At 38.8% G+C, this 13,317-nt stretch overlaps 1 protein-coding gene across 10 annotated transcripts in view; it reads left to right on the top strand.

Annotated features, from left to right (window-relative positions):
• Nucleotides 1-13,317, top strand: part of Immt (inner membrane mitochondrial protein) — a 48,740-nt gene that overhangs the window by 23,181 nt on the left and 12,242 nt on the right. For 2 of the 10 annotated variants that reach the window (XM_021190135.2, XM_029534923.1), the window contains exons 4-10: nt 1,614-1,722; nt 2,540-2,677; nt 2,980-3,075; nt 6,831-6,967; nt 10,985-11,088; nt 12,131-12,266; nt 13,074-13,203. In XM_021190135.2, coding sequence (XP_021045794.1) covers nt 1,614-1,722; nt 2,540-2,677; nt 2,980-3,075; nt 6,831-6,967; nt 10,985-11,088; nt 12,131-12,266; nt 13,074-13,203 — 850 coding nt within the window. The remainder of the gene's footprint in view (nt 1-1,613; nt 1,723-2,539; nt 2,678-2,979; nt 3,076-6,830; nt 6,968-10,984; nt 11,089-12,130; nt 12,267-13,073; nt 13,204-13,317) is intronic. The other 8 variants (XM_021190136.2, XM_021190137.2, XM_029534925.1 and 5 more) reach the window with 5 other exon arrangements.

The following is a 13,317-nucleotide window of genomic DNA, read 5'->3' on the forward strand; positions in this document are numbered from 1 at the left end:
TACAGATGGTTGTGAGCCACCATGTGGTTGCTGGGATTTGAACTCAGGACCTTTGGAATAGCAGTCGGGTGTTCTTAGCCGCTGAGCCATCTCACCAGCCTAGCCCCACATTTTTTATTTAACAACCAAATGTAAAATCAGATGGTGATACACGTCTTTAATCCTAGCACTTGGGAGGCAGAGGCAGGTGTATCTGAATTTGAGGCCATGTGGCACTCGCAGAGCAGAATAAATATATAAATAAATAAAACTCTGGCCCGGAGATGGAGCTTGCCCCAGTATGCATGAGGCTCTGGGTTTAATTCCTGATAAGAAAAGGAGGAAATAAACCAACAACATGTTAATTTGTACATGTAACAGGTTGCATGTTAATTTACATTTTAAATAAGTGGAAAATTGTGTATCTTCCTCAGCTCATGCTGGGGTGGAAGGATAGATTTTAGAGTTTTCCCAGTGATGACCTGTGAGCTGGAAGAGAAAAGGGGTAGTGAGGGGCCCATTGCAATCACTGATGATCTTGATATGTGCTTGTTAAACAGTGAACATGTGTTTCATAAATTCGGAAGTAACAGTGTAGTGGATCATACCTGCAGTCCTAGCATTTAGAAGGCTACTATAGAAGCATTGGAGTTCAAGATCAGCCTGAGTTACACAGAGTTAGACCCTCTTTCAAAAATTAAAACAGGCCAGGGCTGGAGAGATGGCTCAGTGATTAAGAGCACTAGAGGCTCTTCCAGAGGACACTAGGGTTTGATTCCCAGCACTGATGTGGTGGCTTATCTGTTCCAGGGGATCTGATGCCCTCTTCTGACTTCCCTGGGTACCAAGTCCACATGTGATATACAGATGTATATGCAGGCACAACACCAAAGACTTACTAATATTCAGTTTTTAAAGAAAGCAGCCTAATCAAAGAAAATGGGTGTTTTTCTAGTTTCTGTGACAAAGTTTCAACCATTTCTGTTTAAGTAATCATTTAGGACCCACTGTCTGGCCATTAATAAAAAGGGGGACAATAGGAATAGGGAGCAACAGTTTTCATTATCTCTTCATTTTCCCCAGCAAATCTCACAGTCTCATTAATGAACAGTAAGTAGTACCTTAAGTTAGTCTGACTTTTACTGGGAAAGGAAAGCAGGTACTGCTTACAGACCTGTCATGTTTCTTCATTCGTAATTGCATCCTGGCAAGAAAAGAAACAATGAACAAATGTTCAGTTTTGCTCCAGGCCTGTCATCAGTCATTTGTTCCTACCTGAATGCACACAGAAAACTATAATTGTATTTAAAAAAGAAAAGAAAAGAAAAAAAGAAATGGCTCTAGGTGGAAATAGCCTTCTCAGTGTTAGTTATGTAAGAGGAATAACATCAAAAGGGATGGTAATGTATCACATGCTCTATTATCTATCCTGAGGAAGCCTTTGGTAATGCTAAAACATGGCTTAGTCCATTGAAATTACATTTTTAGAGTGTTTTTTTTTTGTAGTAATGTCAGTTTTTTTCTGTGAGTATATTGCAAAATGTTGATAACCTGACCTTTAAAAAAGAATATTACTATATGTTCCTTTTAAAGACAACATTATATCATGAATTTTAAACATTTCCATTTCCAAGGTTCAGTCTGGTCCACTAAAAATCTCCAGCGTATCAGAGGTGATGAAAGACTCCAAACTGCCTGTGGCACAGAGCCAGAAAATGAAGGGAGACACTCCAGCTTCAGCAGGTACTTGTTAGAGCCACTCTTTGGAAGGTATAATGGGAGGAATTGTCTTAATGTCTGTACTTAAAGTTAGAGGAAGCGTCTTTCCTTCATTGGGAAGTCATCTGTTTTCCCCCTGTGGGTTTCAGTGGTTGAGTATTGAACTTTGATTAGCAGTTAACTTTAATCCTTGTTTCCTTTATTTGATAACCAGCCTTTTATTCTGTGTATATGTTAAGAGATACCTTTTGAATGAGAACTGATTTTCCTGTTTTCATACCCAATTCATCTCTAAAATTGATTTTCCTCTTCCATCATTTTTGTTTATAAATTATTCTTAAAATTGTCATTTCTGAAGTGATTTTTTTTTTAAACGAATTCTTTTCTTCACACACTAACTTCACTGTGAACATACCCTTCTCTGTGTTTGGAACTGTCATCTTTTCCCACATCTTTTATGTCTTCCTTCATCTCTGCTACTCTTCAGAATGGTTAGAGACTCTCTGCCAAATCGCTTTCTCATCTCTCTCTCCTCATTTGACCCAGACTCCTTTCTATTCTGCTGTTCTTTCTGATATGTTACTGATGTTCCCTTTTCTGTGCTTAGAGTTGGCACTGTTACTAGAAGCCTTTCTTTTGAGGTAAGAGGAATTAAAGTGTCTGTAGGCACTGAGAAGACTTAGTGTCAACCTCTGTCAATTTTAAGTTTCTGTTATTACTCAGACACAGACAGGGCAGTAGAAGTATTTTTATGTTTAAGTAGTACAGTGAGGTGCTCAGCAGCAGTTTCCTTCGTACAGGTAACAGCAGTATGAGTATCATGCATAACATGTATTTATAGCATCTACAGGGGCAGCTCAAATTATTTCTGCAGCAGGTGATACACTTTCGGTCCCAGCCCCTGCGGTTCAGCATGAGGACACTATAAAAACCGAATGTCCCAACACTGATGAAGGAAAATCTACATCTGAAACCACAGGTAGTTTAATTATTTATATTGTGCTATAGATGTTTTGCTCACCAGAACTGTATTGCCTAGGCAGCCCATAGATAAATGGAAATACATACCTAGACTGGTTTCCAGCCTTCAAACTTGCATAGGGGAAGACTAACTTCTAAGTCCAAATTGATCCATGTGTTAAGAGCGAATCCCTTATTTTCTTTGGAATCCATGAGTTTAGAGTCCTTACCACTTTTAGTTGATGTCACTTTCTTTGTATCCCTGTTAGCTGTTAAAAATCTGTTGAAATTTGCTTTCCTCTTGTTCACTTTTGCTGCAAGAGGAAGCATTCTCATCTTCTGTAAGGGAGCGACCACCTGAAGAAGTTGCAGCTCGTCTAGCGCAACAGGAAAAGCAAGAACAAGTTGAGATGGAGTGTATGTAAATCAAGTCGTCCTCGGTGCTCTCTTCATCCTTTAGCTAGCCCACCTTGTGGTTCAGTAGCCGGTGGGGTTTCTTTGGTTTCCCTATGTCATTGCTTAGTTCCCACCATCATTTCACCATCCATGCTCTTTCCACCTAAACTGCTCTTACCCAGGTAACAAGCCCTCCTTACAGTGTGTTGGTGAACATTCCAAATCCATTTCATTTCTAGATGAAGTGATCTTAGAACTCCAGAAAACAGAAATGGATTATTTCATCCTTTAATGCTTATATACGTATGTATAGGAAAGGGTGTTCTGATATTGCTAGTCTTCAGCAAAACAAGTGTATTTCCTCTTAAGTTTCAATACTGTGTGTGTGTGTGTGTGTGTGTGTGTGTGTGTGTGTGTGTGTGTGTGTGTGTGCGCTTAGATTCACTCACCTGTGAATGTCTAGAACTCAGAAATTGACTTTAGATATTTTCTTGTATTGCTATTCACCTAATTTTTTTTGAGACAGGATTGCTCATTGATCCTTAAGCTTGTTGTTTCTGCTAGACTAGAAGTTCTCAAGACCTGTGGGTCATGACCCTTTTGGGGATCTCCATAGACCATCTACATATCATATTCTGATTCATTTTGTTTTTATTTTTGTTTTTTTGAGACAGGGTTTCTCTGTGTAGCCCTGGCTATCCTAGAAATAACTCTGTAGACCAGGCCGGCCTTGAACTCAGAAATCCACCTGCCTCTGCCTCCCGAGTGCTGGGATTAAAGGCGTGTACCACCAGTGCCTGGCATTTTTATTTTTATTTTTATTTTTTTGATTACATTCTGATTCATAACGGTAGCAAAACTATAGTTATGGTTGGGGGTTATTACCACATGGAGAACTGTATTAAGGGTCATTAGGAAGGTTGAGAACTCCTGGGCTAGACTGACAAGCCAGTGGGTGCCCTGGGATCTGCCTGATTCTCTACCCCAGCACTGTGGTTATAGATGTACTTGCTGCTGTGCCCAGCTTTTACGTAGATGGTGAGGATCTGAACCCCGGTCCTCACGCGTGAGCAGCATTTGCTCACAGAGGCATCTCCTCAGCCTGCTGTTAGATACTCCTCTTGTATCTGGAGAGATACAGGAGATGCAGGCTGTCATTTACTGTACTGTGTGCTTTGTATTAGTGACTTTGAAAATAATGGGGTATGAAGAGCTTTTTGCTAAACAGGAAGTTACTTTCAGATTCTCTAGCAGCTATTGTGACTTTCTTCTCTGGCCACATCACTTGTTTTCACTGCTGCTGCATCTGGCTGTTTCCTTGGCACCTTATTGGCTCTACCCTATGCTGTTATGAGAGAGAGAGTGGATGGGGAAGGAGCCTTAGGTCTAGGGCATTAGCGGAATTGTGTGTGGTGTCTTTCATTCTTGGCCTTGTTATAGATAGTTAAAAATGTTAAGTTATAAAAAAAATCCTCAGTGAAATGTTTTTGCACTTTCACATTTGTCAGTAATGTTAATATTCTTCCTCCGTCCTTCCTGCCCTCTCTCCATCACTCCATCTGTCTCTGATACATCTTGCCATGTGTAGCTCAGACTGTCTTTTACCTTATTGTATACACTGTAGCTCAGGATGACCTTGACCTCACAATCCTTCTGGCTCAGTCTTCTCAGGTATAAGATTACATGTAGATTCATGTTTTCTACTCACTTTTCATTCTTCTGACATATGAGTTCCTTGAGTTAAGTTATAAATTGGAGATACAGAATCTGCTGCTTTAGCTGGTCTCTTTGGGGTTAATCTAAATTTTCTTGATTTGGTTTACGTAAACTGAAAAAAATTAGCATCTTGGCTTTTGCCTCTTAAATTTTCTTTAAACCTTAGAACTCTGTATACATGTGTACTTTTTTTTTTTTTTTAATCAAGGATTAGAGCATAGTCAATAGATGTCTAAAGAGAGTACCATTGCAAGTGACAGTCTTGTTTCTGTATGGTCGGTCTACTGCTGTCTGGTCTTGGATGCACACCATTTAAAAAGCCTAGCCCAAGGCCGGGGGTGGTGGCGCACTCCTTTGATCCCAGCACTTGGGAGGCAGAGGCAGGCGGATTTTTGAGTTCGAGGCCAGCCTGGTCTACAGAGTTCCAGGACATCCAGAGCTACACAGAGAAACCCTGTCTCAAAAAACCAAAATAAACAAACAAATAAATAAATAAAACAAAAAAGCCTAGCCCAAGAGGCAGGAACTACATTTTTCCTCTTATCTCTTGCTTTTTTGATACCTTGCTCTTTAGATTAAGATGCAGTTTGACCTCACTTTCTTGGTTTTTTTTTTTTTTTCTTTCCATTTTTGGCTTTCTTTACTTGTATGCACATGCCTACCCTTGATGTTTTTTTTTAAAAAAAAAAAAAAAAAAAGGACAGCCTTTAACATTTGGTGTTTATTTCTTGTGTACTTTTGTGGGGAAACTATTCATTCTAAGCCCCCCCTTTTAGTTTTTTGTTATGTTGTTGTTATTTGATTGATTTTGCTTCTTTGTTTTGGATAGAGTCTTTTTAAAGATTGCATTTATTTATTCATTCATTCATTCATTCATTCATTCAGTGCACATATATTTGTATGTGTCAGGCCACAGGTACCATGGCAAGTATATGTGGAAATCAGAGACAGCTGTGAGTTGGTTCTTTATTTGCACCATGTGTGTTCTAGGGATTGAACTCAGGTTGTTAGGGTCACCAGCATGTACCTTTCTTTATCTGCTGAGCTATCGGCCTTGGTTGAGATAAGGATTTGCTGTATAATGTGTGGTAATCCTCCTGCCTCTGTCTCTTGAGTGCTAGGGTTACAAACAAGCATTACCACACACAGCTTTTCTTGTACTTTTTTATTGGCATGATTTCTTTCTCTTTGATTTATTTCCTTGTATCTCGGATATATGAGTTATGGGTTTTCCTCTTTCTGGTGAGTCTGTGATTTTTATAAAATGAAAAAGCTATTGATTATGCTACATGATCCTTCAGAATGGTCTAAACCTTTCTCTATTTGATTTGTTAGCCTTTCTAAGATTTTTTTCCCCTAAACAACCTTTAATTTGGAAAACTCAGACATTTATCTTTTTCTTTTTTCTTTTAAACATTTTTTTTTTTTTATTAATTATATGTAAGTACTCTGTAGCTGTCTTCAGACACTCCAGAAGAGGGTGTCAGATCTCTTTACAGATGGTTGTGAGCCACCATATGGTTACTGGGATTTGAACTCAGGACCTTCAGAAGAGCAGTCGGTGCTCTTACCCGCTAAGCCATCTCACCAGCCCCAACTCAGACATTTATAAAAGTGAAAATAGAGTAAGCTCTGACAGATCCACCATCTGTTCTTATTTTCTTAAAGATGTATTGATTGTTTCTTTTTTATCTGTGTGAGTGCTTGCCTGCATGTGTGTATGTTTTGTGCCTGATACCTGTGAAGGCCCGAAGAGGATGTTAAACTGCAAGTAGAGTTAGACGGAGTTCTGAGCTGCCGCGTGAGTGCTAGGAACCAAAACCCTCGTCTCTGCAGAAGCAGCAAGTGCTCTGAGCCATTTCTGTAACTAAGTTCCCATCCATACCTCCACGCCCGTACTTTTAGGATAATTATGCCTTCCTAAAATTGGGTCCTGTGTATAGTTTATTTTGTTTGTTGTTTTTGTGAATTAATTGTGCTGGAATACTTCTAGGAGAAGAATAGAAGTTTAAAGTCTTTTGTAAGGAGGGTTTGTTTTTAACTGTTCTTTCCTTTTTCAGCTCTAGCCAAGAGTTTAGAAGATGCTCTGAACCGGACTGCGTCTGTCACTCTGCAGACTATTACAGCCCAGAATGCTGCAGTTCAGGCTGTCAAGGCACACTCCAACATACTAAAAACAGCCATGGACAATTCTGAGGTGCGCTGAGGAAGGAGTGACCTCTGTAGTAGACAGGTTGCGTCTGTGTGATAAAGGCTTTCTTACAGAGTAAAGACAGTCTATGATGATTTTCCTTCCTTTTTCCTTCTATATCTTTAAGTCAGAATCTGCTCACTGTGTTTTCTGACTAGCCTGCATTAAGGAGGCCAGACTGGCAGTGACTTGCAGTGAACTTCTTGCATAAGCCTCCTAAGTAGGGATATCACAGGTGTGTGCTAGCTGAGAAAAACCTTCAGACATGCTTTCAATCAACCACAGTACTGTTAACAAACAGTGAGAATTGAGGGAGTTGTTTTTTGAGACAGGGTCTCATGTAATTCAGGCTGATAATAAATTTACTATGTAGCTGATACATAAGACTTGCTACCAATGTCATCAATATAATTTTTTAATTTTTAAAGAATGGGTCACATTTATTTATTTTACACATTTGAATACATGGTAGCTGTCTTCAGACACACCAAAAGAGGGTATTGCATCCCATTACAAATGGTTGTGAGCTACTGTGTGGTTGCTGAGAGTTGAACTCAGGACCTCTGAAAGAGCAGTCAGTGCTTTTAACCGCTGAGCCATCTGTCTATCCCCCCGTAATTTTCAAATTTTAAAGTGTTTTCATTTAATTTAAATAAACTACTTTAATTTTGTCATTTTGCTTGAGACAGGGTCTCATATATCACAGGCTGGTAATGAACTCACTATAACTAAAGATGAACTTGTTTCTGTCTCTACTTGAAAAGTGCTAAGATTACTTGGTATTCATAATCTCACCTGGCTTGAGTTTAGATTTATCTCCACGTGGCTTTTTGTTACCTTTAAAAATATACTTTATTTATTTATTTATTTATTTATTTTTATTGCTATTTTTTTGAGAAAGGGTTTCTCTGTTTAGCTCTGCTTGTCCTAAAACTCTGTAATCAGGCCACCTTGAACTTTGCCTGCCTCTGCCTTCCAAGCACTGAGATTAAAGATGTGCACCATCATCACCTGGCCCAGCCAAACATTTCTTTAAATAAAGTTTAAATTTTAAATATTTTAGAATGATGTGAAATTTTAAGAAATAGTAATAAAACTCCTTATATAGCACAGACACACACATTTTAATGTTTATCTTAGTAACTTCTGTTAAACACTTAAAAATAATAATTTTGATTTCTGAATTATTACTGGGACTCAGTAAATTTCCTTTACAATTACCTTTGAGTTTCAGTATGTGGAAACATATCTCAGTACCAAATTATTTAGACTAAAGTAGAGTAAGCATGTGAACTATAACATAAAGGCTGAAGCTCAAGTGAGTTTGCCAGCTGTTACTGTGTTCCAGGATCAGGCATGATGCATTGTGTGTCATTAATCCACAAGAGAGTTGGATATGACTTTAAGACCTCTTGTCTGCTCTTCTGGAGGTCCTGAATTCAGTTCCTAGCAAATATAGGTAGGTAGGTAGGTAGGTAGGTAGGTAGGTAGGTAGGTAGGTATAGCCATCTATAATAGGATCTGATGCCTTCTTCTGACATGCAGGTGTACATGCAAATACAGTACTCAAATACATAAGGAAGCTAAAATAAATATAAATAAATACTGGAACCCTTAAAAAGTGGCTGGTCATGGTGGCAGACCTTTAATCCCAGACAGAGGCAGGCTAGATCACTGACCAACCTGGTCTACAAAGTGATTTCCAGATCATCCAGGGCTGTTACACATAGAAACCATCTCGATTAAAAAAAAAAATAATAATAATAAATGAAAAAGACATTTAAAAGTTTGAAGTTCACAGGGGGAAAAGTGTAGCTGTCATAGTTTAGTCAGCAAAATGGAAAAGCAGGCAGATGTTAGTAATGCTCATTACATGGGTGTGGGAGGACTGGAATGTCCTTGGTGTCAGGAATGCACTGGATGAATGGTGTTCAGAGGGACAGCAGTTGGAGGCTTTGGAGTAGAGCAGCATGGAAGAGTATTGCCCTCTAGGGAAGGTGCACAGCTTACTACTGAAGAGCCTTTACAGAGCAGTTCATGAAGAGGAGGGGTAAGGCTTGTTATTACAGAAATCTGTACACACAGTTTTCAATTGTTTTAGACACTACTTAAAAAAAAATTCATTGAACAAACCTGTTTTTATTTCAGTTTACTTTTTTGTTTGAGACAGGGTCTCCTGTAGCAAAGGATGGCCTGGAACTTGTTATATAACTGAAGATGACCTTTACTTCTGATTCTCTGTCTCTACAGCTTGAATGTTGGATTTGCAGGCATGTGCTACCATGTCTGGTTTTATGTGCTGCTGTGGATGGAATCCTAGGATTGTGTATGCTAGCAAGCACTCTACCAATGAAACAGTATCCCTAACCACATTTAAAATTTTTATTTTACTTGTTCTGAGATAGTCTTACTGTGTAGCCCCCACCAGCTTCAAACTTATAATTTTCCTGTGTCAGCATACCACTGTGCCTTCCTATAGTCCATTTTTATAGGTTTTTTTTGTTTGTTTTTTTGTTCTTTTTGCTTTGAGGGGATAATATCTCACTATGTGTGGTTATCTTGCCTAGAACTCACTATGTACACCAGACAAACTTGTGATCCTTGTGCTTTAGGTTCCTGAGTGTTCAGATCAAAGATATGTGCCACCATGCCTGGTGTATCTTTATAAATGTTGAAAACGCAGTCCAACTTCTGATTGTCTTAGTAAAGCTGTATGTAGACCTGTGATCTATAATATATAACTTTTTTGTTATTGTGTGTGTGCATGGTAAGTATGTATGAGTATGGGTGTGTCCATGTCATGGTGCATGTATAGAGGTCAGAACAACTTTAAGGAGTCAGTTCCTTCCTTCTCCTTTATTGATCAGTATCTCTGGTTCTTGTCCTTATCTTCTCTAGGCTAGGTGCCCCACCCGCTTTCAGATGATTCTTCTGTCTCCTGTCTCTGTGTAGGAATGCTCGTATTATAGATGCATACCACTGTGCCTAGCTTATTTATATAGATTTCAGGAATTAAATTCAGGTTATCAGGTTGTGTGACAACCTCTTTTATCTGCTAAACCATCCTTCTAGTCCCCAAGTTATGTTTATCAGAGGAGTGCTGGGAAATAGCTGTATTTGACTTAACTGACCTGTTATGGGCTCTTTCTCTCTGGACCTCTGTAAGCCTGAATTGCCTTCAAACAGGAAGATACATCTTTGTCATTTATGTTTACTCTTTACGAGCGTATTAGTTATGAAGAATTTTGTAATATAAGGCAAGGTACATTTTCCGTATTACATTGTAGTACTTGGATATCATTTGAAATGTTTATGCTCGGGCTGGTGAGATGGCTCAGTGGGTAAGAGCACTCGACTGCTCTTCCAAAGGTCTGGAGTTCAAATCCCAGCAACCACATGGTGGCTCACAACCATCTTTAACAAGATCTGACTCCTTCTTCTGGAGTGTCTGAGGACAGCTACAGTGTATTACATATAATAAATAAATAAATCTAAAATTAAAAAAAAAATAACCTTTAAAAAAAAAAAAAGAAAAGAAATGTTTAGGCTCATCAATATTAAGTTGGAGGTGTTTATTAATCTTATCACTAGACCTTAGTTACTATTTTATACAATTTTAAATATTTTTTCAATGTGTTGTAATGTAAAGGAATTTCTTCATGTTTTGGAGTTAAGGATTTAAAAAGTACTTCTAAGAAGCTCATTAGATTGTCATAGATGTCCAATGCAGTAAAAGTTATCTCTGTCTTAAGAACATTGGCTTTTAAGTTCTCCATTGGTAATTGATATACCCTTAAAATGGAGACCTTATCAGATGTCAGTGGGAATGTTGCCTGGAAAATTGGTGCTGAAAGAGAGTCCTGAAGTCGGTTGTGTTGTCTTATCTTAGAATGCCGTATACCAAGCAGGCTGGCTAGACTTATGTATAATATTCCCCCTGAATTTAATGGTACAAAATTCTGCATTAATCTTGACCTGTTATATGAGAGCGATTATGTTTATATAACTTAAAATTTTGTTTAGATTGCAGGTGAGAAGAAGTCGGCCCAGTGGCGAACAGTGGAGGGTGCGTTGAAGGAGAGAAGAAAGGCAGTTGATGAAGCTGCCGATGCCCTGCTCAAAGCCAAGTAATTACTCATGGACTTTAACAAGTAATTAGGGCCTCTCCTGGTGACGTTCTTTGGGCTGGACATTCTCTGTGCTCTCTTTTCAAATGAAAAACAAAAAGCAGAGAAACCATTCCTTCACTTCACCACAAGTGTGTTCTCAGAACTGGCCCCAGGAAAATTTAAGAGAATGAACTGTATGAATCACAATTAAGCTAAAATAAAATGAGTAGAAATTTATATAAAGGAGCTCATATAAAATTCAGGTTTGCATTGGATTATTGCTTAGAATGTGTGTCTACACAGTTACCACAGTGTAGATAATTTCCAGATTTTAGTGAGGATTCTCAGAGTAGTTATATCAGAATTCAGAATGTATATCATAACCATTTGCCAGCACTACAAAAGCAGTTAATTTATTGAACTGTCTGCAGCTTTGATCTTATTTTCCTACAAATTGGCAAAACCTAGTATCTTAGTTTGCTTCCTGTGTCAACATACAAACTAGTGTCTTAGTTTGGTCATAAAGGCTATGACCAAAAGCAGCTTAGGGAGGAAGGGGCTCAGTCACAGCCTATCATTGAGGGAAGTCATTGCAGGAACTTGAGGCAGACCTGAAGCAGAGGACATGGGAGAATTCTGCCTACTGTTATTCCCCATGGCTTGTTCAGCCTGTTTTCTTAACTGCTAAGCCATGTCTCCAGCCCTCAGCCTGGTTTCTTAATAACCTAGGGCCACCTGTCCCAGGACGACACCCCACCCACAGTGGACTGAGGTCTTCAACATCAATCCTCAATCAGGAAAATGCTTCCCAGGCTTGACTGCAGGCCAGTCAGATGAGAGAATGTTCTCAGTGGAGGCTTGTCCCTAGATAACTCTAGCTTGGGTCAAGCTGACAGAAAACATAGCTAAGTTCAGACACAGAAACCGACAGAGGTCTCTTGTCCCGAAGCCCGAATTGCTCATGAGGATATTCATGTGTTACACTCACTTCAAAACTCTTTAGTAAAGGTAGTTAAAAATTATATGAGACCTTTATATTTTTTTTTCTTTTTCTCCACAGAGAAGAGTTAGAGAAGATGAAAACTATAATTGAAGATGCAAAGAAAAGAGAGGTTGTGGGAGCCACCCCTCATATAACTGCTGCAGAGGGGAGACTTCACAGCATGATAGTTGATCTGGATAACGTCGTCAAAAAGGTAAGTGTCTTCAGTCTTCGTAATGTTTTATAAAGTATCTGTGAAAACGTTTTTAAGAATTCAGGAAAATGATTCTTACTATCTCTTTTAAGTTTTTTATTGTAAAGTATTCATTATGAAAGTATGGGGCTGGAGAGAAGGATCAGCACTTAACAGAGGTCCTGCGTTCAGTTCCCAGCAAATACATGGTGGTTCACAACCATCTGTAATAGAATGTGATGCCTTCTTCTGTCATGCAGGCATACATGCAAATAGAACACTCATATACATAAATAAATAAGTCTTAAAAGTATCATTTTTAACTACTTTTTTTTTTTTAACTACTTTTAAAATTTGTGTCAGATGGTAGCAGCATAAGGGCACTTGCCTCTAATTGTGGTGATCTGAATTGGATTTTAGGGGCTCAGTTACTGGAAGGAGAGAACTGATTCTCTCAAGATGTCCTTTGATGTCTACTCACATACTGTACTATATGAATACACACACACACACACACACACACACACACATGCTTTCACAAAACAAATTGTATTAAAAAGACAAGTTAGTTTGTATTTTCTGATTTTCAGGTTTCTGTGTATTATTTGTAACCCCCAGCTAGACTGGTTTCTTAAGACACTTGGGAGGCAGAGGCAGGCGGATTTCTGAGTTCGAGGCCAGCCTTGTCTACAAAGTGAGTTCCAGGACAGCCAGGGCTATACAGAGAAACCCTGTCTTGAAAAACCAGAAAAAAAAAAAAAAAAAAAAAAAAGAGTGTAGATGGTGTTTTTTGTTCCATTTAGCCAGAGACCCCTTGTATCTGCTTAGGTCCAGGCTGCTCAGTCAGAGGCGAAGGTGGTGTCTCAGTATCATGAACTTGTGGTCCAAGCAAGAGATGACTTTAGAAAGGAGCTGGACAGTATCACTCCAGACATCACTCCTGGATGGAAAGGGATGAGTAAGTACAACTGATTGCCATTTTCTTTCTGGATTTTAGCATCTAATCAACTAATCTAAACCTGTTTCAACTCCACTCTTTCGATCCCAGTGCTTCTATGTCTCAATCAGTGCA

Source organism: Mus pahari, chromosome 2 (genome assembly GCF_900095145.1).
Source record: "Mus pahari chromosome 2, PAHARI_EIJ_v1.1, whole genome shotgun sequence".
Classification (NCBI taxonomy): domain Eukaryota; kingdom Metazoa; phylum Chordata; class Mammalia; order Rodentia; family Muridae; genus Mus; species Mus pahari.